This window comes from Otolemur garnettii, unplaced genomic scaffold (assembly GCF_000181295.1).
Source record: "Otolemur garnettii isolate 467f Iridium unplaced genomic scaffold, OtoGar3 scaffold00012, whole genome shotgun sequence".
Taxonomy (NCBI): domain Eukaryota; kingdom Metazoa; phylum Chordata; class Mammalia; order Primates; family Galagidae; genus Otolemur; species Otolemur garnettii.
The window spans coordinates 22,953,706-22,976,278 of NW_003852407.1; the positions used below are offsets into that span (position 1 = coordinate 22,953,706).

The 22,573-nt window shown below is 39.8% G+C and overlaps 1 protein-coding gene across 1 annotated transcript in view; it reads left to right on the top strand.

Moving 5' to 3' along the window:
• The window catches only part of CDH2 (cadherin 2), a 219,346-nt gene that overhangs the window by 24,955 nt on the left and 171,818 nt on the right, over positions 1–22,573 (top strand). The window contains exon 2 of the mRNA XM_003784768.3: positions 4,886–4,997. Coding sequence (XP_003784816.1) covers positions 4,886–4,997 — 112 coding nt within the window. The remainder of the gene's footprint in view (positions 1–4,885; positions 4,998–22,573) is intronic.

Below are 22,573 nucleotides of genomic sequence, written 5' to 3' on the forward strand. Positions count from 1 at the left end.
CAGCCAAAAACGTGTCCAGATATTTCCAGATGTCTCCTGGGGGCCAGAATTGCACCCCAGTTTTGAACCACTGTTGTAGGACATTCAAACATTGGCTATAGGTTGGACTACAGAATGTTCATTGCCCCCCGGAATCATTATCACCAGACTGTGTCAGCTTCCCTGGGTGGATCCTGCTTACCAGCTTTATTGTATTCCAAAATCTCAGCCCTAGTACCAGCCAAGCCTTGTAGGGTTGCTGAGAGAATTGCATGAGATAATTCAACAGCACCATGCTTGGCACGGAGTAAGCCTGTACTGTCTCAGAGTTGGAGATCGTATTCATTTGAGTGCTGCCCATTTTTTTTTTTTGAACTTGTTATCTTTGTTATTTTTAGATTGAAAGAGAGGAAATTAATAATAAATGCACAGAGAGAAACACGTTTTAATAATTCTATGGAGATGAGTTTAAGAAAACACGTAACAGATTAATAATCGTAGCATATTATTTTGTGGGTCCATGTTGTCTCGAGGAAGAAGCAGCTAGAAAATTTTCAGCTGTTTTAAGATGACTATGAAATTATTCAAAGTAATGCACGAGTTTAATATTCGTAGCCAGTATTTGGTAAATACTGTGTTTTACAGACGTTGTTTCAGTAATTCTCACAGCCAACACGTGACTTTTTCATACATGAGGAAAGTGAGCACAGAGAGGCTAAGAAGGGGTAGTATGTTTAGGACAGGAGTTCCCTTTTTTGGTTACAAGTTAGAGACTAAAACTCTGAAATGTGCCCTTATCCCTGAGGGCTTACTGTGGCCCCGAAACCCCATTCCTGTGGGTTTGGAGCTCGGTGCTGCCGATTGCTCTACCTTGGGGCGGACCCACTGGGAATCAAGACACAAGGAGTAGAATCAAAGAAAAGCTTGCTGTTTTCCCCTAGTCTTCTGACTTTTTCTGGGCACTTGCTTGTAAAACTGCATGTTGACTGAACCCAAAAGCCCAGGAGGGAATGTGACCCTACTTGCTCGGGGTCCTTGTTTTCTTCTGGCCCGCAGCCCTGAGGAGCTCTTTCCTGACCTCCCTCTGTGATTACACCTGCCACGGCTCCCCTCTCTGAGAGCCTGGACTATAGGTGGAGAGACAGACCCCTCAGAGGTTAGTGGAACCCGGGTTTACAACACATTCATGCATTTTCTATGGCAGTCTGGCAACTTCTCTTTGCTTTGGTTACCTAAAAGCAAAAGCTTTCCCTTATCAAGTGCTGCTCCATATAAGTGCCTGAGTGTTTTTAAGTGTCAAGCGTTAGAATATATTTCCCAGTGTCCCGTCCCAGACCTGATGGGTGTTGGAATCCTGACTTCTTCTTAGTTTTCCCATTTTTATCATGAAATTTGCAGGGTAGAAAGGACATGTAGGGTACACTACAACCTGTGCACGTGTGCCTAGTCAGGTCCTCACGTTCCACCTTAGTTCCTTCAAAGTCTTTTTGAAAGGAAATGAATTGTTACAGATAAAATTAAAGCCGCCTGTACAGTCTTCCCTTATGCCTTTCCTGTTTCTGCCTCCTCTGGAGAAGCCACTAAATACGGCATTTATCACTGCCCTGTACAGTTTTATATTCTTATTACGTATTTGTTCATAGTGTTATATCATCTTTTGTGTTTACATTTTATATAAATGGAATCATCCATCGTACTTTCTGGTTTTTTGCCAAATTCATACTGCAGTTTGCTTTCTCTTCAGTCAGAATTCTGGAGGTCCTACAAATAGGTTTCTGAAGTCGCTAACGATAATAGTCACCCCTGGGTTGATTTGTGATTACATTTCTTCTTCACTCTTGCTTGGAACTTACAGAAACTGATTTTTTGTTTTGTTTTGTTTTGCTCTTGAGAGATTGCCCTGTGGATAAATGTAGTTGCAGTTCTTGCACTGTGATGTTGTTGAAGCATTTCTTTTTGGTTATGTAACATAGTCCATTCTCCCCTTGATGGAAACTGGGTGATCTTGCTTCTGCTGTGTGCATGTCTGCTCGAGCACCCCTGGGGAGTTTCCCTAGGAATATACATAAATGTAGGGTATATCCAAATTCATCTTCACTAGAATTTGCTAAATTATACCCCAAGGTGTCTCTACCACCTTACTCATGTCCTTATGAGGCTGGTTCATCTATATCCTTGACTTGATACCGTCCTTTTGTGCACAAGACCGAATTAAAACTGCTTCCTTGCTTTACTTAACTGTGTTCTCGGCTGTGCAGAAGCTTTTTAGTTTGATCAGGTCCCAGTAACGTATTTTTAGTGTTGCTTCAATTGCCCACGGGGTCCTCCTCATAAAATATTCTCCCAGGCTGATTTCTTCAAGCGTTTTCCCTGCACTTTCTTCTAGTATTGTTATAGTTTCATGTCTTAAACTTAAATCTTTATTCCAGTGAGAGACGATCTTTGTTAATGGTGAAAGTAGAGAACTCAAACGTATTAGCAAGAAGAGAACAAGTGATCCCATCTCAGGGTGGGCAAGGGACTTGAAGAGAAAATTCTCTGAAGAAGACAGGCACACGGCCTACAGACACATGAAAGGATGTTCATCATCCTTAATCATCACAGAAATGCAAATCAAAACCACTTTGAAATACCATCTAACTCCAGTAAGATTAGCCCATATCACAAAATCCCAAAACTGTAGATGTTGACGTGGATGTGGAGAAAAGGGAATACTTCTGCACTGCTGGTGGGAATGCAAACTAACATGTTCCTTTTGGAAAGAAGTTTGAAGATTACTTAGGAATCTAAAAATAGACCTGCCATTTGACCCTGCAATTCTTCTACTAGGTATATATCCAGAAGACCAAAAATTACATTATAATAAAGATATCTGTACCAGAATGTTTATTGCAGCCCAATTCATAATTGCTGAGTCATGGAAGACATCCAAGTGCCCATCGACCCATGAATGGATTAATTAATTGTAGCATATGTACACTATGGAATATTATGCAGCCTTAAAGAAAGATGGAGACTTTTCTTCCTTCATGTTTACATGGATGGAGCTGGAACATATTCTTCTTAGCAAAGTATCTCAAGAATGGAAGAAAAAGTATCCAATGTATTCAGCCCTACTATGAAACGAATTCATAGCTTTCACATGAAAGCTATACCCCAATTATAGCCCAAGATGAAGGAGAAAGAGGATGGGGAGGGAAGGGGAGACAAGAGGATGGGTGGAGGGAGGGTAATTGGGGGCACCACACCTATGGTGCATTTCACAAGGGTACATGTTAAATCTCCTAAGGGTGGAATATAAATATCTTAACACAGTAACTAAGAAAATGCAGTGAAGGCAATGTTAACCAGTTTGATGAAATTATTTCAAATTGTATATAAAACCAGCACATTGTACCTCATAATTGCATTAATGGACACAGCTGTGATTTTATTTAAAAAAGAAAAACTGCTTGCTAATTTTCTGGGTCTGTAATAGTACCTCACTGTTGCTTCTGACATTTTTTGAGAATAAATACTGTGTGATATTTAATAAAGTTTAAATTTATTCTGTATTTTCTCAGATGTGAAAAGCGTTTATTAGGTTAGTCCAGATTTTTGTGACATCCATATTTACAAAATGTCACAGGCATAATTCAGGTAATACTTTAATGAAGAAGCTGCAGCATATTGCTTCGCCCAGACAACTGTTGTGAGTTTTCTAAGTTTCTGGGACTTCCTTTTCTTCTTCCTTCCAATTTCTGATTCTGCCCGCCAGCGTAGACTGCTTCTAATGCTGTTCCTGGGCCTGCTGGAATCCCTGCCGTGGGTGGCCTTCAGTCACCTCTTCCTCCTCCTGTATTTGGTCCTCACTGGTGCAGGGTAGAGTTTCCTGTATTTAATGTACGTGTTACATGAGTTCTGCTGAGGACTCATTGTCCTGTGATTTATGTCAGTAGGGCTGGGAGAAGTGGTGAAACTAATTTGGAGGATTAGCCTAACTTTAGTTTTAAGCACACAGTGTAATTATGTATATGATGATAGAGAAGATGGCAAGAGTTACTTTCTAATTTAATGTCTAAAAAAGAAATTGTAGTCTTATATTTTTAATGTATTCCTTCAAATTAAAGAAATAGTATCATTTTGATAGACTGGTTTGACTTGGCATAAAATACTTTATATCCTGTAGTATGTTATAATTTTATTATTTTTCTTTTTTCTTTTTTTTCGAGACAGACTTTTACTTTGTCACCCTCAGTAGAGTGCTGTGGCGTCACAGCACACAGCAAGTTGGAGAACTCCTGGGCTTAGGCGATTCTCTTGCCTCAGCCTCCCGAGTAGCTGGGACTACAGGTGCCCACCACAACACCCGGCTATTTTTTGTTGCAGTTTGGCCGGGGCTGGGTTTGAACCTGCCACCCTAGGTATATGGGGCTGGTGCCCTCCCCACTGAACCACAGGCACTGCCCAATTATGTTATTTTTCATGAACAAGGCATATTAAAACAAGCTTTGTAGAGAATTAGATGAAAATATAGAGATGTATATACTTGAATGTATGCATTTTTCTTGAAAAGTTAGGTTCGTGATGGTGATTTGTGGCGCTCAGAGCCTCCTTGGCTGTCTCCCAACCCCATGCCCACTTGATAGTTCTTCAGTCACAATGACCATTTTCATGGAAATGTTCAGCCCTCAGAATGTGTATTATTTAGATTTTACTGGACTAGACAAGTGGGATTTGTTTCTTCTACTCCAGTTATCAAAATGATTAACCCTTTGCCCTCTGCATGTTAACTGTAACCATTCAGAAACAAAGGGGTTATTTGTACAAGATAGTTGAAAAAAATGAGGCTTTATGCCAAGTGGAATGTTTCTCAGTTGAAGGAGGTAGCAATCATTGCACACATTTTTTTTTTCTTGTGTTGCAGGCGTCTGTAGAGGCTTCTGGTGAAATCGCATTATGCAAGACTGGATTTCCTGAAGATGTTTACAGCGCAGTGTTATCGAAGGATGTGCATGAAGGACAGCCTCTTCTCAGTGGTACTATCTCCAAAGATATATTTGTACATACAGTGTCCGTGCTCGTGAAACAAATGAGCCATTAAAAAAGTCTAAATCATCTCCACTGTATAACAAGTATGAATTTTTCACCATCACTATAATGAGACTGTAGGGACTCTATTTTAGGATTACGGAAGAGCTCATGAATCTCTTATATACATAATTAGAAGTCCCCTGTTCTCTTGAAAACTTCAGATGTCTTCCTTTTAAAATTTACCATTGGAACCTTTCTGCAATGGGTTATTGCTGTTTTTTCTGCATACGCTTTATGTATTTTAAGGAATAATATTTATGAGATATCTGGTTCTAATGGTTTTAAAAAACCATTCATAGCAAAAATTCACTTGGTGTTTTGAATTAAAGAAAAAATTATTATATTCTTACCTTTGAGAAAACCTGTCAAACTGCAATATTTAGCTAAATTCTATTGAACAAATTTAACATGTCTCCATGTAGCAGCATGAAATCCATATTTTTGTTATGACATTGTTTATAGCAATTACTAGATAGCTAATTTAGTTGTAGCATATGTGAATTTCAAATATAGTCTCATTTCCTATTTAAATATGGATCAAGTTCATTATAGTTATCATATGGAGACTCTTGCCAATAAGTCTAGATGAAATCTGAAATAAAACCTGAGTATCAAAAGCAACACTGAAAGTCCCTTCCTTTAGCACTAATTGAAAGCAAATAAATTTTGGTTAGTAGTATTTTCATGGGCTTATTTATTATTACACGGAAAATGTCATTGAAATGCGAAAGCAAGAAGAATTGATTAGTAAGTTGTATTTAAATTCTAATTCCCCACAAATCTTGAAGATCTCTGAGGCTGCTTTTAGAAAATCTGTGTAACCTCAACTAATTAATTTACACAGAGCTCTACCACACAGCTTTAATTGAAGTGTCTCCACAGCCCTGACCAACGTTAGTGCCACAATACTTAAGATGAATACCATAGATAGAGGACTTTGAAATGTAAATGGATTCTGAGCTGCTAAAATTCTTGGGTGCAGGTTATATTTTATTTTAATTTCTATCTAAATTAGGATTTGCTTATACCTATGCCATCTTTCTGACATTGATACTTAATTTTTTTCAAAGCGTGCTCCTGTCTCTGCCTCAATACATGGTATTTTTACGGGTAATGTTTTGAGTTAGTCTGTCTCAACATTGAATTGCTATCTCATTTAATTCACATCACAGTCTGTGGATTTCCTTTAACTTGATATAACTCTTGGAGCTCTTCTGCATGGTTTGTAAATATATGTTAGATGTGCAAAGTATATTGATACAACTCCATAGAATAATTCAGACAGATAACAAATGTCAGTGGAATATGTTGCATTTTTCAGTATTTTTGAGATCAGTTTTTAAATGGGTAATTTCTCTTTCTAAAAGCTTATAATTGTTTGACTACAAATAAACACATGGTGTATCACTAGAAACTATTGACTTACGGTTAATGACTCTGGTATGTCGAGTCATTTTGAAAAGGATAGCTTCTTTTCTGATTATTAGATAATGCTGGTGACAGTAGACATTATCTAGCCTCCTGCCAGCGTCTTTGTAGTATAACCTGGAAACTTGGGAGTTTTGCTAAAATTTTAACTGTGCAAGTTTGAAAGTATTTTTTACTTTGTGCTCTCGCTATTATTGAGAGAAGTATTTATGATAGTCTCTGGAAGAATTTCTACAGTTTTGGTATATACACTTGTTGCCGCGTTCAGTTGGTAGCCTTTTTTTCTGACAGTTTTCCACCTAAGGCACCTTCACTTTTTTTTCTTTATCATTCTTAGAATATTTTAAAGGACACCGGTCTTTTAAAGCTTAAAAGATAATGTTTTCAAATACTGATTAGAAGAAACATACTTCATAGAAGGATGAAAATTTACACAGGCTATTACAGAGCTTAACATTTCTATTTATAACAGTGTTATCACCAGTCAAGGTTTCTTTTGGAAAACTGTTACTTAGACTAATTCTAGGTAACCTTTCTCAGCTTTCACCATCGTTTTGAAGTTTTTGGTGGGATGATAATCTAATGCTCTGTCTATACACTGAAGCCAAATACCATGCCACAGTTAATATCCATGAATGCTGTACAGTGAAGTTCAAGCCCATTCACGTTATATATACTATAACTGAAAGGAATCTATTACTAGCACAACCAGACTGACTGTTTTTTGCCATGACTTAACTACCATATTGCTTGAGGAAAGAAGTAATTGTACATAAGAGGTACAGGACAGTTTTCCAAGGCACTTGCCTCGTGGCATGTTCTATAGTGTTAAGGTGACGTTAGAACCCAAGAGCTTATCAAAATCGTAACTCCTGACTCCAGATGCTTCCTAAAGTTTTCTGCTGATGGATGTTGGGCGAAGAAAGTGGCTCACTGATATGTATAGTATTTTTTTCTTAGGGGACACTTGGCATACTTTTGGTATAAAAGTTTAATGTTTCGGTGCATCGATGCCATGAATGCTGATTTTATTTTTTTAAACAAGTAACACAATCTCTGTGAAAATGCTTGAGAAACATTAAGCATTAGATGGAAATGTAAGATGTTAGTGGTATTAGGAAAACCATATAGAAGCAGCATGAACTGTAGAAGCCCAGCTCTAGCTCAGAAAGCCTTTCATCCCCCACCCCCGCCTCCTTTTATATTTCGCTATTGCAATGAATTTTATGCAAGTAACAAACTCAAAGAACTCGTTATGCCCCTTTATTTTCTTTTCTGGTTTTCACCCATATCCTTTTTGTGAAAATTAAAGAGGGAATTTTGTGATCCGCCTTCACATTTCATGTACCATCACATGAATACAGACACGCTTTGAAGATAGTTCAGTATTTTAAGCAGTAGCCATCTAGGCCTTTGTTCCATTTTGTTAGCAAAACCAGATTTTGCTTAACTGTGCCTCTATTTTTGAACACACAGGTTGTTTCCAGTTTTTTCTCTTACATATAGTGCTGCTATGGAGATTTCTTTTTAGAGAACTTTGATTTTTCTTTAGGGATATTTTCCTCGGGGATTTGTGTTTAAAAGTAGAATTACTAGGTCAAAGGGAATGTAGAGTTTGACAGTTTTTTTTAGGACCCTTCCTTGCAGGGCTAAAAGTGTGTTGGTTCTTTTTGACCTCCTCATCACCATTTCTTTTCATAACGCTTTGTCCTTCTGCTCTTTCCTCCCTGGTGACAAAAGCATTCCTTTTTTTTAATCCTGTGGCATGCATGTGTTTGCCTTTATGCATCAGGATCAATTTTAATATTTAGGCAGTCATCTTTGCCTTGCATGTTCCTATTCTGGTTTAAAAGCATTTATTACCAACCTTCTCATTTTATAAGTAAGCAAATTAGGGCACAGAGAGATTAGAGGCCTTCTCCATGTTTAGCTAGGTTGTTAGCAGCAGGCCTGGAAGTAGAACTCAGGTTTCTTGATTTCTAATCTAGTTCTGATGACGGTGATGGTAAAAACGATTATGACATAACACCGAGAAGGGTGAAGTCTTATGGGAGCCAACCTAAATATCTGGGTATCTTGTAGCAAGTTTATCTTAGAGCTTATCTTCTTTATTCCCCACTTACCACTATAACTTGTGTGTTACTAGGTCTATTTGAGAATTGGGGACTATACATTAAATAGTATTCTTTATAATTAAAAAGTTCCTTTCAATTATGGTCATTGATTGGTGCATAATAAGCAGAAAAATCGAGGGCTTTGGAAGATGGTATTTAGTCCTTGATCTTTAACTTACTGATCTAGGAAAAGAAAAAAACTCTTGCGAAAGCATATTTCTTGAAAATAAAATGACTGCAGTCATAAATTTTCATTTTGTCACCAGCAGCGTACCTGACACCATAAAATAACAACCGCACTGTGACACTGCAGAGAGGATCCGCGGCTGTTGGTAGTGTGGATGTCGAGAGTAATGTTCCTGTGGGTTTTGCACTGGGGGTCTGCACACTTAGATACGGCACTAAGTAAACTTTAAATCTAGTCAACATAAATAGCAACCTGCAATTACCATGAATATTTTCAGTAATCCATTCATACTCACCATCTCTGGGCAGCACATGATGATTATTTTCAACTAGATGGAATTTGATTTAGATTAGCGTGCTTGCTGATGGAGGCTGGTCTGCATTAACATGGTCAGAGGAGGCTGCAGTGTGTATCTTTAGATCCCAGAACTGAAAGATGTTTTATTAGTTTAGAAGGAGCATACAGCTGTGTAACTGCTGCTTCTTTTTTTTTTTTTTTTTTTTTAATAATTTGAGTACTTTTGTAGGTTATGTACTACCGGAGTGAGAAAGAGACGTGATAAATTTGTCATAAATCTACCACTTTTAGTTTTATTTATTTTTATTCCTATACATATTTTTATCGTACAATCTGTAAATACTTCAAAACATTTGAAAAATAGGTTTCTAAGCATCTTGTATCTTAAGCCAGCCGGGTCTTTGCACTTCACCAATTTCCGATGGATTGTGGAAAATGGTCCCAAGCACAGGGACGGTTCTCTTGGATGTTAATGATAAACTCTGATGAGGAACGACCGCCATTCAACTGTGTAAATTTTAAGATTTCCACAGATAATTTTTGTTTCTTTAAGATTCATTAAGCAGGCTCGGCGCCTATAGCTCAACCGGCTAAGGCGCCAGCCATGTACACCTAAGGTAGCGGGTTCGAATCCCCAGCCTGCACCCGCCAAACAACAATAACGGCTGCAACCAAAAAATAGCCGGGCATTGTGGCGGGCGCCTGTGGTCCCAGCTACTTGGGAGGCGGAGGCAGGAGACTCGCTTGAGCCCAGGAGTTGGAGGTTGCTGTGAGCTGTAATGCCATGGCACTCTACCCAGGGGGACAGCTTGAGGCTCTGTCTCAAAAAAAAAAAAAAAAAAAAAAAAAGATTCATTAAGCATTAAATTTTTTTTAAAAATCGTTCATTGTTAATGAGATCAATAAAAGAACCAAGAACTTTCATCCCTACTTTTACTGTAGGCATTTAGACTTTATTTAATACTTGGAATTTTTTTTATCCTTTTTGTTGTATTTTGGGTCTAGCTTTCTCAATGCGGTTCTGCAAACTGAGATAAGCCAGTGTGAGTGGCCACTTTTTCTAAAGTCCTTTCACAGTTATTCGTAGTGTTCGGTAACGTGGAGTGGCTGAGGTCTGCTCCCTCCGAACCTGCGACCAGGAGCCCTTTGTTAAAGAAAGCAAGTCCCGGTTCTGTGTGTACCACGTGCACACACATTAGCACGCAGGCACCCTCGTGGTTTAAGATCTGTTCTTTTAAGGTCACAAAGCCCCTTCCTCTTTGTCTCTTTAGGCTTTAGTAAGCACCTGGTAGGGAGTAGAAAATAAACATAATAAATAAGGGGTAGATACTAAGAGAAAGGAATGACGGGATGTGTGCTTCTGCTGCTCAGATAGGACGTTGAGGGTTAGCGTTGTGGCATAGGAGACGATCCTCTCTCATAGGAGAAAGGATGTCGGTGATGGTCCAGGGGCTGTAAATTTCTAGGAAGCAGAATTAAAAACAGAGAAAACAGGCAGTGCAAAAGCCCTGAGGCAGTAATGTGTCTGCAGCAAGGAGTCTGGTTAACCCCACTGGAGGCAAGGAGTGCATAAGGTAAGATGAGGTCAGAGCAGGAGTGGGCTGCTTTGTGTAGGGCTTTGAAAAGCCTTGTAAGGACTTTGGCTTTGGCTATGAGGAGCTGCTGGAGTGCTTTCAGCAGAGGAAAGACATGATCTGACTTTCAAAATGATATCCTCTGGCTTGGTGCTGAGCAAAGCCCAATGGGACAAGAATGGCTGGGCCGCCAGGTAGGAGGAGGCTGGTAATAATTCGGGTGGAAGAAGCTGGGGGTGTGGGCCACGGTGGCAGCAATAGAAGTCAGACAAGAGTTTAGATTCTGAATTAAACTAAAAATTGATAGAACATAAAATCAACCATTGGAAAGTGAACAGTGGCAGTTAGTCCAGTCACAGTGCTTTTCAAGCACCACATCTATCTGGTTCCAAAACGTTTTCATCACTTTAGTGTAAAACACTCTATTCCTTAAGCATTTTCTTCTCAATGTCCTTACCTCTGGCTCCATTAACCTTTAGGGTCTGGGTTTTATGATTTAGCATAATGTTTTGAAGGCTCATCCATGTTCTATCTTTTACCAGCACCTTGCTCCTTTTTACAAGTGAGTGCTATTCTATTGAGTGTGCAGACCACAGTTTGTTTGTCCATTCCTCTGTCAATGGACAGTTGAGATGTTCTTCCCTCTGGCTAATGTGAACAGCACGGATATGACCATGCAAATACCTGTATATGTGTGCTTTTTGGAATACCTGTTTTTGATTCTTTGGGGTATATACCTGGAGTAGAATTGATGGAACAGCATATTAATTCTATGTTTAACTTCTTGAGGAACTACTAAACTGTCCCACAGCAGCTGAATTCTTTTTGCATTTCCATTGGCCCTGTGCGACAGTTCCGGTTTCTCCTCATACTCCACAACACTCGCTGTTTTACATTTATTTTGATGGCAGCTATCCTAGTGGGTATGAAGTGGCCTCACTGTGGTTTGATTTGCATTTCCCTAATGACTGATGATGTTGAGTATGTTTTTATATGTATCAATGTATATCTTCCTTGGAGAAATGTCTGTTTAAATTTTTTGCCTATTTTTTAATTGTTTTTGAGTGGTAAGAGTTCCTTGTATATTCTGGATACTGGGCCCTTACTAGATTGTGATTGGCAAATATTATCTCTCATTCTGTGGGTTATTGTTTTAGTCTATTTGACCTACTATAATAAAAAGGGGTAGACTGGGCAGTCCAAATGTTCAATATTTAATTCTCACAGTTCTAGAGGCTGGGATTCGGTGTCTGATGAGGGTCTGCTCTCTTATGGTTATCTTCCCACTGTAACCTCCCGTGGCAGGAGGAGCAAGGTAGCTCCCTGGGCCTTTGTACAGTGCACTAATGGGAGCAGAGCCATCGTGACCTGACCGCTTTCCAGAGGCTCTGAATGCCTCCTAACACCATGACGTGAGGGATGAGAATTAAAACATACGAATGTTAAACATATGAACAAACACTTAAAACATAGTCGTCTTTCACTTTCTCAATGTCTTTTGATACACAAAAGATTTTAATTTTGATAAAGACCAACTTACCCTTTTTTTTTTTTGTCTTTTGTTGCTCTTGTTTTGGGGGTTGTATCTAACAATCTGTTCCAAAATTGAAGATCATGATGATTTTCCCCTATGTTTTCTTTTAAGACTTTTATGGTTTAAAAAGCTCTTATGCATTAGATCATTGATCTGTTTTGAGTTAATTGTTATACGCAGAGAGGCCTAACTGTTATATCCCTTGTAACCTATAGAGATAGACTTGGACCCCACTTAGCTATAATCAGTTGGTGATTTATTACACCTGCGTGGGGGACCACTGCTCTGTAAGGCAGTCAGCCTTGAAGCAGAAGGCAGGTTGTCTTTTATACCCTCCCCCTTTTTTTTGTAGCTGGACAAGCAAGCAGGTACAAAAGCAGATTGTTGCAGTTAGCTCAGGGCAGGATTACAGCTTGAGTAAGTTTCCCACTATTGTTTGTTCACCAGGGACTAAAGGATTTTTGTGAACTTGGGAACTTTCTCGGAATCGACCTTGGAGGGGGGAGCTTGGAGACGGAATGGGAATAACTTGCCCATCACATAACTTCATTATGCGAATGTGCTTGAAGATAGAACTGACAGAATATGAAGGGTTAGACCCATGTGGGAAGGAAGAGGGGTTTGGATAACCCCATGGCATTCTGTCTGAGCACTGGGGAGGATGTTATTTGCTAGATAAGGAAAATCAGGAAGTTAGTTTGAATCTGTTGAATTGCGCGACAGATTTCAAGGAGATATTTAGATTTGACTCGAGGGTCAATGGAAAGGGCTGGGTTACAGAGTAGGGGCCACTATGTGTACAAATAGCAAGTAAAGACATGACACAGGTGAAATCACTAAGGTGCGAGTGTGAGGAGGAGTAACCAAACAAAGAAAAGCAAAAGCTCAGTAGGGAGCCTTTGAGGACTCTAGTGTTAGGAACTCAGAGAGGGGGAGAGAGTGGCCAGAGTGAGGTAGGAGAGCAATCTACAGGGTGTCACATTTTTAAAGGAGGGTTAGGGAGTGTTTAAAAGGAGAGGAGTGACCACCTGTGCCAAGCTGTCCCCAAAGGTCAACTCACATAAGGACTGAGAATTCAATTCACCATCCAGTTTAGCCATGTGGAGGTAACCCATGTCTTTGATAAACCTCTTAGGGATCAGGATCAAAGCTTTATTTGAGTGTGTGCAGCAGTCAGGGGGAGGAATGCAACTGGGTATGTTTAGACTGAGTTTTCGCCAACAGAGAGGAGAGAAATAGGGTGATAGTTGGTGAGAGCAATGGGGTCAACCAAGGACATTTTTTAAAAGATGGGAGTTAGTATGTTGTATGATGAGGACAGAGCATCCAGTGGAGGGAAAGAGTCATGGCATAGAGGAGAGGGACAGTTACCAGGACAATATCATAGAGTTGGCTAGAGCAACAAGACTTAGAAATTTGTATTTTTGACAAGCTATACGGATGTTTTCATGTACCTGTGTTTTTGGAACCACATGAATGCATTTTGTTGAGTCACTCCTAAAATGGTTAAAAACCCTTCATTTCATCTTTCCTGACTTTGTGTCAGCAGAAGTTTTCTCTAAAGAAATGGCAGAGAGGATAAAAATGAAAGCCTTGTGGTATTCGGTGATGTAAACAGCATTTTCATTGCTGCAGCAACCTTGACAGATGGTTATCTAGTTTCTGCAAGAGTACTCCTGCCACTCCCTTCCCCCAAACGAGGAGGAGATCGCGGCTTTAGAAAGTCTGCTCCATCTCTGGATAGCTTGTGTCATTAAAAAGTGATTTCTTAAAAAGTTTAACTGAAGCATATGTTTGTAAGGTTTTTACCCACGGGTGCCTTTGGCACCGCACAGAACAAGGATAGTCTCTTATTCTCTGAGGCTGTTCATTTCATCATTTGTTCCTTCAACAAGTAATTTTGAGCATTCGTCTTGTGCCAGGCTTTTTTTTTTTTTTTTTAAGGAACCAAGCAATGGTGGTCAACAGACAAGCAAAATCTCTATCATAGAAGCTTGCATTCTAGAGATCCTTCAAATACCTGAACATAATCGCCTTGACTCCTTAAATCTCTTCTGCCCCAGGCTAAACATCAAACAATTTCTTCACTGGCATTTGAGTACTCTGGTTTACTCTTACCTTTCAGATAGAGGAAACTGAGGTTCCCTCCACAACTGAACTTAATGCATGCCTGTCCTGACACCGGCTACAAAGGCATCCTTCTTGCTTTTGATGTGGGTGCAGCGCTTCTGTGCAGCCCAAGTAGAATTGGCGTTATTTACGGCTACATCATTCTGTTGGCTCCTGTTCAGTTTGTGGTTAACTAAAACTCCTGGGTGTTTTTCAGACGAACTGCTTACCATCTTGCACTTGTAAAATTGATTTTTGAACACAAATGTTAGACCTGTTGGGTGATTTTTTTTTTTTAAAGTCCTAGCTTCAGCGCTATCTGGAGACACCACTGATAGTCCAGACACACAGTAGCCTTAGGAGTGAATGCCAGAACTTATTTTTAATCTTCATTTGAAGAAAGGGGTATTCAATAAAATCTACAAGTTAATAGATGATATCAGTTGTTAAATTGATGGAGTAAAACCTCACACATAGGGGTGTGTTCACACTTTAAATCGTTCAGTTATCAAAAATTTCAGCCAACAACCACTTACAGACACATGTTAAAACTATATTTTAGTTCATGGCCTTTGATTTTCTTAAGCTAGAATTTCTTAATGTCAGGAGGCAAAGGAGAAAAGGCTAATGCAGATGTTTGAAGGTTTAAGTTTCAGGAAATGTAGGTTATTCCTGTTATGACTGTCTTATTCCTGCTGAAAAATACATTTCATTCTTTTTAAGAAAAAGCTACCTGTTTTTCAAGATATTTTATTAAAGCACAAACATAGTTGTTAAAAATTGGTCTCTGTTTCATCTCGTGGCCTCTTTATGTCAATAGATGGTTATCTCCAAAAATGAGAGATCATGGAACAAAGATGAACTCTTTACAGTATGGGTAGATAACAGCAATTTTTTTATGGCCTTCAGTAACTCTGTGTTTTGAACTGTGTCTCTGCAGGAGTGTAAAGTTTGCCTCTTTAATTGTTCATTGTTGAAATCTTTTATAGATGGCTCTAGTGGGGGTTTGCTCACCTGTAAGAGGAAAGTCACCAACAGCCTCATCTATTATTTTTCCTTTTCAATATGGATTAGGTTTCTTATACGGTCGCTTTACTATTATTTTGGAGGGAAAATGTCATCACCTTTGATGGTTATAGGCATATGCTGGATTGTATTAAGAATAACATTGATGGGTGGTGCCTGTGGCTCAAGGAATAGGGTGCCAGCCCTATATACCAGAGGTCATGGGTTCAAACCTGGCCCTGGCCAAAAACTGGAAAGAAAAAAAAAAAAGAAATGACATTGATAGCATCAACCACTTTTGAAGAAGTGCAGTCTTCACACCTGGGTGCCTCCCCACGCCTCTAAGAGCCATTCCTTGTGACAGTGCATCATTTCATCTTGGTTGAAGATTTTCATTAGTGCGTCCGTCCTCACCGTGTTTTAACTGCGCCACCTTCAACTGACTATTATAGGAGTCTGCACTATATGCTTTTCCCTTTCCAGTTCAACTTTTGTTTCTGATCTCTGATCTCTGTTTCTGATCAAGTATAGGAAATAACTCTTCTAAAGTTGCTCTTGTTTTAATTTTTCTTTTTAACAAATAGCATTGGTTTTTAGATTTTAGGATGCTTGAGAGTTACTATGGGGTAGCTTGTTAAAATGTGCACACCAGATTTAAAGACCTGGGTCCTAAGAATATACATTTTTGCAAGGGAACCCCAAGTGATTCTGACCAAGGTGAGGCTCTTTCGTTGCACTTACATATTTGACCTCAGTGTATATTTCCACAGCAGAAATACAGCTTTTCTTCATCTGCCTTCTGTTTAGATGGTCGAACTATATTAGTCCAGGTAGATATTCGAAGGTGCTATTCTTTGGAGGACATACATTAACTCTTCTCTCTTCCCTTTTTACGTGGAAACTTACTTCCTATTTTTGTTTGGACAGATATTACTAGCATCTAAAATAGATGTTAAAGAAACCTTTGTTCGTGATAAAGATTAATCACAGCGTGTCTGTAGGCATTATTAGTATGTTTTTGTTTGTTTTTAAGCATCTGAATATTTATTGCACCAGGTGCTCAGATAAAGAACTTAGTAACTTCTACTTAAAGTGTTAACCAAATTGAGACTAAGATTCTTCACTTACCTGATAGAAGAAAAAAAAAAATGATTACAGCTCCTTCCTAGACCTGAAAGCTCCTCTTTTCTGGCCACTTCATTTACCTGTTTACGTTGTGGTCTGACCAGGGGTATTTCTGGCAGAGGGGAAGCACCTTTAATGCTGTCCTTGATTTTCTTCTGCCTTTCTAAGGCTCTTCTTTTCTATTGGAACTTGATTTTAGTTTGCAGATTGTTGGGTTCTAATTCCACACCCTGCAAATCACGGCTAGTTGGTTGTTACTGTGTCTTTCATTTCAAAATTTAAGTATGCTCATGTTTAGCATGTGTTAAACATTTAATAAAACGTTAATAAGGACGTTCACACGGCTTGGGATGTATTTGTGTTCTGTACTTTCTTCTTTCAACAAATATTTGTTTTCTGTCATGTGTAAGTAAGTCGCTTGGCCTTGGAAAATGCCAGTGCCCAGCTAACACTTATTAGCTGTGGTGGTAGGGAAAATGGCCATAATTGGTGGTAATCATTTAAATTATAAATATTTCTTTGAAGCATTTCTGCATGGTTTTAAAGGCCAAAAATAATGAGCCACCTTAATGAAACGATCAGAGAAAAACATCTCAACAGAGCCGAGTATTTGTTTTTCTAATTCCTTTGTGAAATTAAATTCTGCAGATTTCCCTATTATGCATATACGCAATTATTCCCTCAGTTCAGTCACTTAGATCTACTGTGGCATCTTTTGTTGACTTGTCATCTATTCTGTTGATGCAGAAGGCAGATTTATTAAAGCAGCTCTTGCATGTGAATTGTAGGAAAACGGTCCCTTGTGAGGTAATAGCAACGCCAAGACCTCAAACTGATGAAGCCCGGATACGGTATTCTCATTGCATTAACTATTGACAAAGTAGTAGTAGACAGCATGAATTCCCAACCCATCTTAGTGTCCTAATCTCCAGGTTTTAGTAGTTGGATATTTAAATGTTCTAATTATTTAACTTATCTCAAATAATAATTTATTTTCAAACACCCATATTAAAAAAAAAACAAAAAAGCTAGGGCATTAATAGATGCATCCTTCCTTTGTTTGGGAAGTTATTAGTACTTGATGTCTGCTGGCCACACATGAACATTTCAGCAGTGCTGCATTAAAATTTGTAAGCAGCCCCTTAGCTTTGGCATTCAGATTGGTTATTTGCAAATGACGGCATTTGCATAGCATTTTGTCCTTCTGGAGCAATAAATCTTATGTTAGCTAGCCTAGACTATGAGTCAGGTACAATAGGGGGCATTTCTGTTTTCACATAATGCTGAGCCTACAGAGCTGACATGATTTCAGTTAGGATCCTAAGAGGAGTAAGTGGCTAAAGGTGGTCTGGATAATTGTGTTCTGCTTTCCGTCCACTGTGGAGAGCCCTTTCCCTCCAGCTCTGACGTCAGTGCTCTGCAGAACGGCTGCTTCTGATGGAGCATTTTGGGCACCTTGCCTTTTCCCAGTGCTCATGTGCCAGTCCTCACTTGCCCGCCTGGATTTAGAATCTGGTTGCTGGTGAAGGTATGAGTGTGTTTTCCCATGGACTCTTCAAGAGCCTTGCTTGGTGTCTTTGAGACGGCAGTGAGTGGGCGCAGGGTTCTTCTGGGCTCTCTGGTCCTGCCACTTTACCTTTTTTGAATCCTGCTGGTTCTCATCATCTCTTAGTTCTATTTTGGGGGGTAGGACGGGGAAGGGAGGGAGGTAGTCTGTATCATCCGCTGTCTACCCAGCATATGTTAAGCCATGGATGCTGTCTGTGTAAGCGGTGGAAATTCATTTCTGCAGACAAATGTAGTCCTAATGAAGTAGCATCTCGGTTTTGCACAGACAGTGGACAGCAGTTAATTGGGCACAGAGAGAGATATAAATTTTTTTGTTTGCCCCTGCATACTTGTTGTTAAGTGAAGATCTAGCATATGAGAGTGCTGGAAGGCACTAAAACCGTGCAAACAAGAGATTTCATGGCTCAGTTTGATAATAGATTTTATTTATCAGGCAACTTATATGGGTGAAGTTCTTAACCTGGCCCTGCAAAAGTGGTGATCCTGTATTACAGGTAAGGAAATTCGGATGTAAGCAGTTTGAAAGGGATTTACTGAGACATGTCATTAGTAAATGGTGGCATTAGGATTCAAACTCAGTCTTTGGTGTTTCCACTCCTGTTACCAGATACTGTGCTGTCTTCATAAGATGTGCACAGAAAACCTGGTAAGTGGCGGGCCAGGTCAGGCAGGTCGCACTGATTTGAGAAGGGGCAGTGTGCATGGATAAGAGAGATGAGTAAGGAATGTGTGAGTGAGATCACATGGACTCGGGAGGAAGATTCTTATTGGAGAACATGTCCCCCAAATGCGGACCATTTGGTAAGATGGAATCTTGAAGCTACCTGAGTGCTAGGGGAGGAATTTGAGTTAGCTGATGGGGTGGGTGTCATCTAGAGCCTCGAAGGAGAATTAAGCAATGGTGCATTTTGGAGAGATCGATAAGGATGGAACTGACTTTAAAGTCTGTAAATAGTAGGTGAATGTTCTCAGTGAATCAGTGGTGTAGGGGACATTATGGACGCCTCCTGTGATCTGTTCCTCCAATTAATATTTAGATATCCACCCTCTGCTGCTCTTGTTCCCGCAGCTTTAGAAGAAGCTGAGTCCACCTGTGGTTTTAGGACTGAGCCAGGAGAGTCCTACTCCTCTGACACTGAAGCCCTTCGGCCCCGTGAGACCAGGGCAGGGGAATATTGCTCCCTCTCAAGCTGTCACTGTCATTGCCCCTTCCACTCCCTCACCTCCACCCCCTCACCTCCACCTCCCTCCTTTACTTTCGGTGGTTCTCTCCCTTCCTGAATGAAGAAAAAGAAGCAAATAATCTCAATAGCCCTTGTCAGTCATTCACTTCCAGGCAGAGTGGAGAGAAGGAAAGAAAGCTGGGCCTTCGTGAAATTACTGAACTGCTGAATTAATATCATCCAGAAGCTTTTGCTATCCCTGGGCCGGCAGTCGTGGCAGCTGATGAGCCCCATCGATTGTGTAAGGCAGCGTGAGATGAGTTTTCTGTCATGTTCAGTGAGTTGCGTCCACACTGATAGTGGGTGTCTTACAAGGTCTCCGTGAGGATGTGAGCACAGGCTTCCTAATTTGGGGGGGCAGCGAGGGGCCGTTGTAAGTGGTTATGGCCGGAAAAGGGAAGTATCATGTGAGAGGTACACAGAGTGTTTCTCTGATCAGGGGGTCTGCATCGCTGTGCTTTTCTGCCGTGGTCTGAGACGGTGGTCACCTCTCCATGGTGGAGACTGCTTCACTGACCGCTCCGGCCTCCCAGTGTTAGCACAATGCCGGACAAATCCTGGCCTTTGGATACTGGATTAAATGAATGAATGAATGTGAACAAATGTTTGGAGATTTACTGAGAAATAAGAAATGAGGTCAAGGAGGAGTATTACACTATTGTAGAGAATAGTATGGATTTTTTTTTAATGAGGTGGCTAGTAATTTTAAAAGCTAGAAATGGGGGGCGGCACCTGTGGCTCAAGGAGTATGTTTGAGGTGGCAGGTTCAAACCCAGCCCCGGCCAAAAACTGCAACAACCACCACCACCACCACCACCACCAAAAGATAGAAATGGGAATGAAATGTTAGCTTGCAAATTAGTAGAAAGTGTTGAATAAAAAGAAATTTCATGTGAGCTGTAGGGTCACACTGTTTCGGGCCACACACACAAGAAATGCCTTGGGAACAAGTTCTTATCTACTTAATCCTTCATATTTTCCTTTTCCTGTAAATAGACTGATTTTTTTTTAAATGTCTTCCAAAATATTTTGGTTTTTTATATGTTACAAGGTAGAGACTATAGAAAAAAAAGAATCAAGGGCTTTTTCTAGGTCAGATCTTAATATAAAATCACCATGGCAGTGATTGATGTGAGATTCTATCCAGTGTTCCTGTGACTTGCCCCGATGTGAGGGAAGGTGGTGTTATTAAAAACCCACAATATGCCTGCATGGGGACCTTGCTATGATCATCTTTACTCCTTTGGCCTTTTTTTCCTACAAAGAACGGATACAGAAGTTACTCAGAGTGTTAGATTTTTTAAAACTGGTAGAAGATTCACTGGGATTTTTTTTTTTCTTTTCATTCCTAGCTGAAAACCTATGTTTTAACATTTTTGAAAAAAAATAATGCTTCTATAATACTAGAGTTGTGAACAAGGGCAGACGAAACTTATAAGGAAATCATTACTGTCCAATACTGTGGAACTTAGAATATCTTTTTTGAGCTTTTTGGTGTGCGGTCATTTTATCAACAGATTGTATGGTATTTATTGATCCTAACTCGGCCTGTGCTGTCTTTAGATTGGAACTGCTTATTGGTTGTATGTCTGGTTAGAGGAGGGAAGGATGTAAAAGGCTATTTTTAAAAATAAAGATTCTAGCTGGGTGTGGTAGCTCACACCTGTAATCCTAGCACTTTGGGAAGCAGAGGTGGGAGGATTGCTTGAGGCCAGGAGTTGGAGACCAGCCTGAGCAAGAATGAGACTGCGTCTCTACAAATAATAGAAAAATGAGCCAGGCATGGTGGTGTGGGCCTGTAGTCCCAGCTACTGAGGCAGGAGAATCACTTGAGCCCAAGAATTTGAGGTTACAGTGATATATGATGATGGTGACGGAGAGATAGTCTCAAAAATACATAAATAAATATATATTCCATTGTGTATGCTCATATGTCTGATTCCAAATGTTTAATCCTCTCTTGATCTGGCACTGTTTACTCAGTAAAACTTGGAATCATCAAAACGTCAGTCTCAGCCTCCTATAGAAATATAATCCTTTTACTATTCTAGGCCACTTTAGAAGAGAGATTATGTGCTGTTACAGTCCAATTCCACTTTGGAAAATCTTGGCATCATTACAACTCTCTACACCTCTAAGGAGGTAACACAATTTTCGACTTCAGTCACCGGGGACAGAACCCAAATCCTCTCCCACAGGGCTCCCCGGAAAAGGCCTGTGGGCGGCTGTGCGCACATCTGGACGCTCTCCATCTTCTCAGGACTTGTGCCAGTGAATTCTGGCTTCTCTACTCCCACAAGGCGTAGCGTGACAACTTCCCAGGTGTCTGATTTGGAGCGCAAGTATACCTACATCTCTTAGAGCAAAAGTTGTCAAATCATTACGTGGGAAGTAAATTTTACATCATGACCCTGTACATACATGTTTATTTCACAAGATGTTGCTCTGACCCTTGACTGCGATAGACTCTGTTTTCCATTCCGTTCCTTTCTGCATCGGTATCTTCACTTTGAAAAACATTGAAGTCTGGGTGCTTTTAGGGTTAAAGGAGTACTTAGCCCCAGAGTTTCTCAGGAGAGTTCCTGCGTGTCCTGCTGGGCAGACCTCGGATGGGCAGGCCTTCTGTTAGTGCTGCAGTGATTTCAAAATGATCATGATGCTTAGAACCAGAATTTATTGAACACTGCATCCTTGATGGGAGAGTGTCTTATGTGAATTAGCACAGTCATCTGTGAGACATGGGCACTGTGATGGGGTATCTATTTTACGAATGAAAACTGAGGTAAAGGGAGGTTCATTATTCTGCCACAAAACTAGCAGAGCTATGCCAACAGTCTGCTTTGTTGGCCTAATAATGCTTTTCTTAAGCAGTTGTGGATGTTTTCAAAATAAGAAAGATACATAAATTACGGTTGCTGACATAAACAATAGAGTCATGAAGTTTTCATAAGTTACTAATTGTTATTTTCTGAGCTGTGGTCAGGAGTAGAATCTGATGTCCATCTGTTTGGCACATCATGGACAGGACTTTTGTTAAGGGACATGAAGTTTTGCCATTGTGTCTTTGTCTCATGTTGACCTAATATATCAAGGCAAACGTCTTACAAATATTTTTTAACAGTTGCTGCATATAAGGACTATTTGCTTAAATGGTAGATAGATTTTTCCATGCAGGTGATTATGTTAGTGAGTTCAAAGTTTTTACAGCTGTGATTTAAAATTATTAAAGTGATGGAAATAAATGTTTTCAGAGAAAAGTAATGTAGCGTTGGTATAAATTTTTGACTCGATGATGTTTTGAAAAGCAGATCATAATTTTCAGTGGAGTAGTTATTAACCAGAAGATCACACAAAGG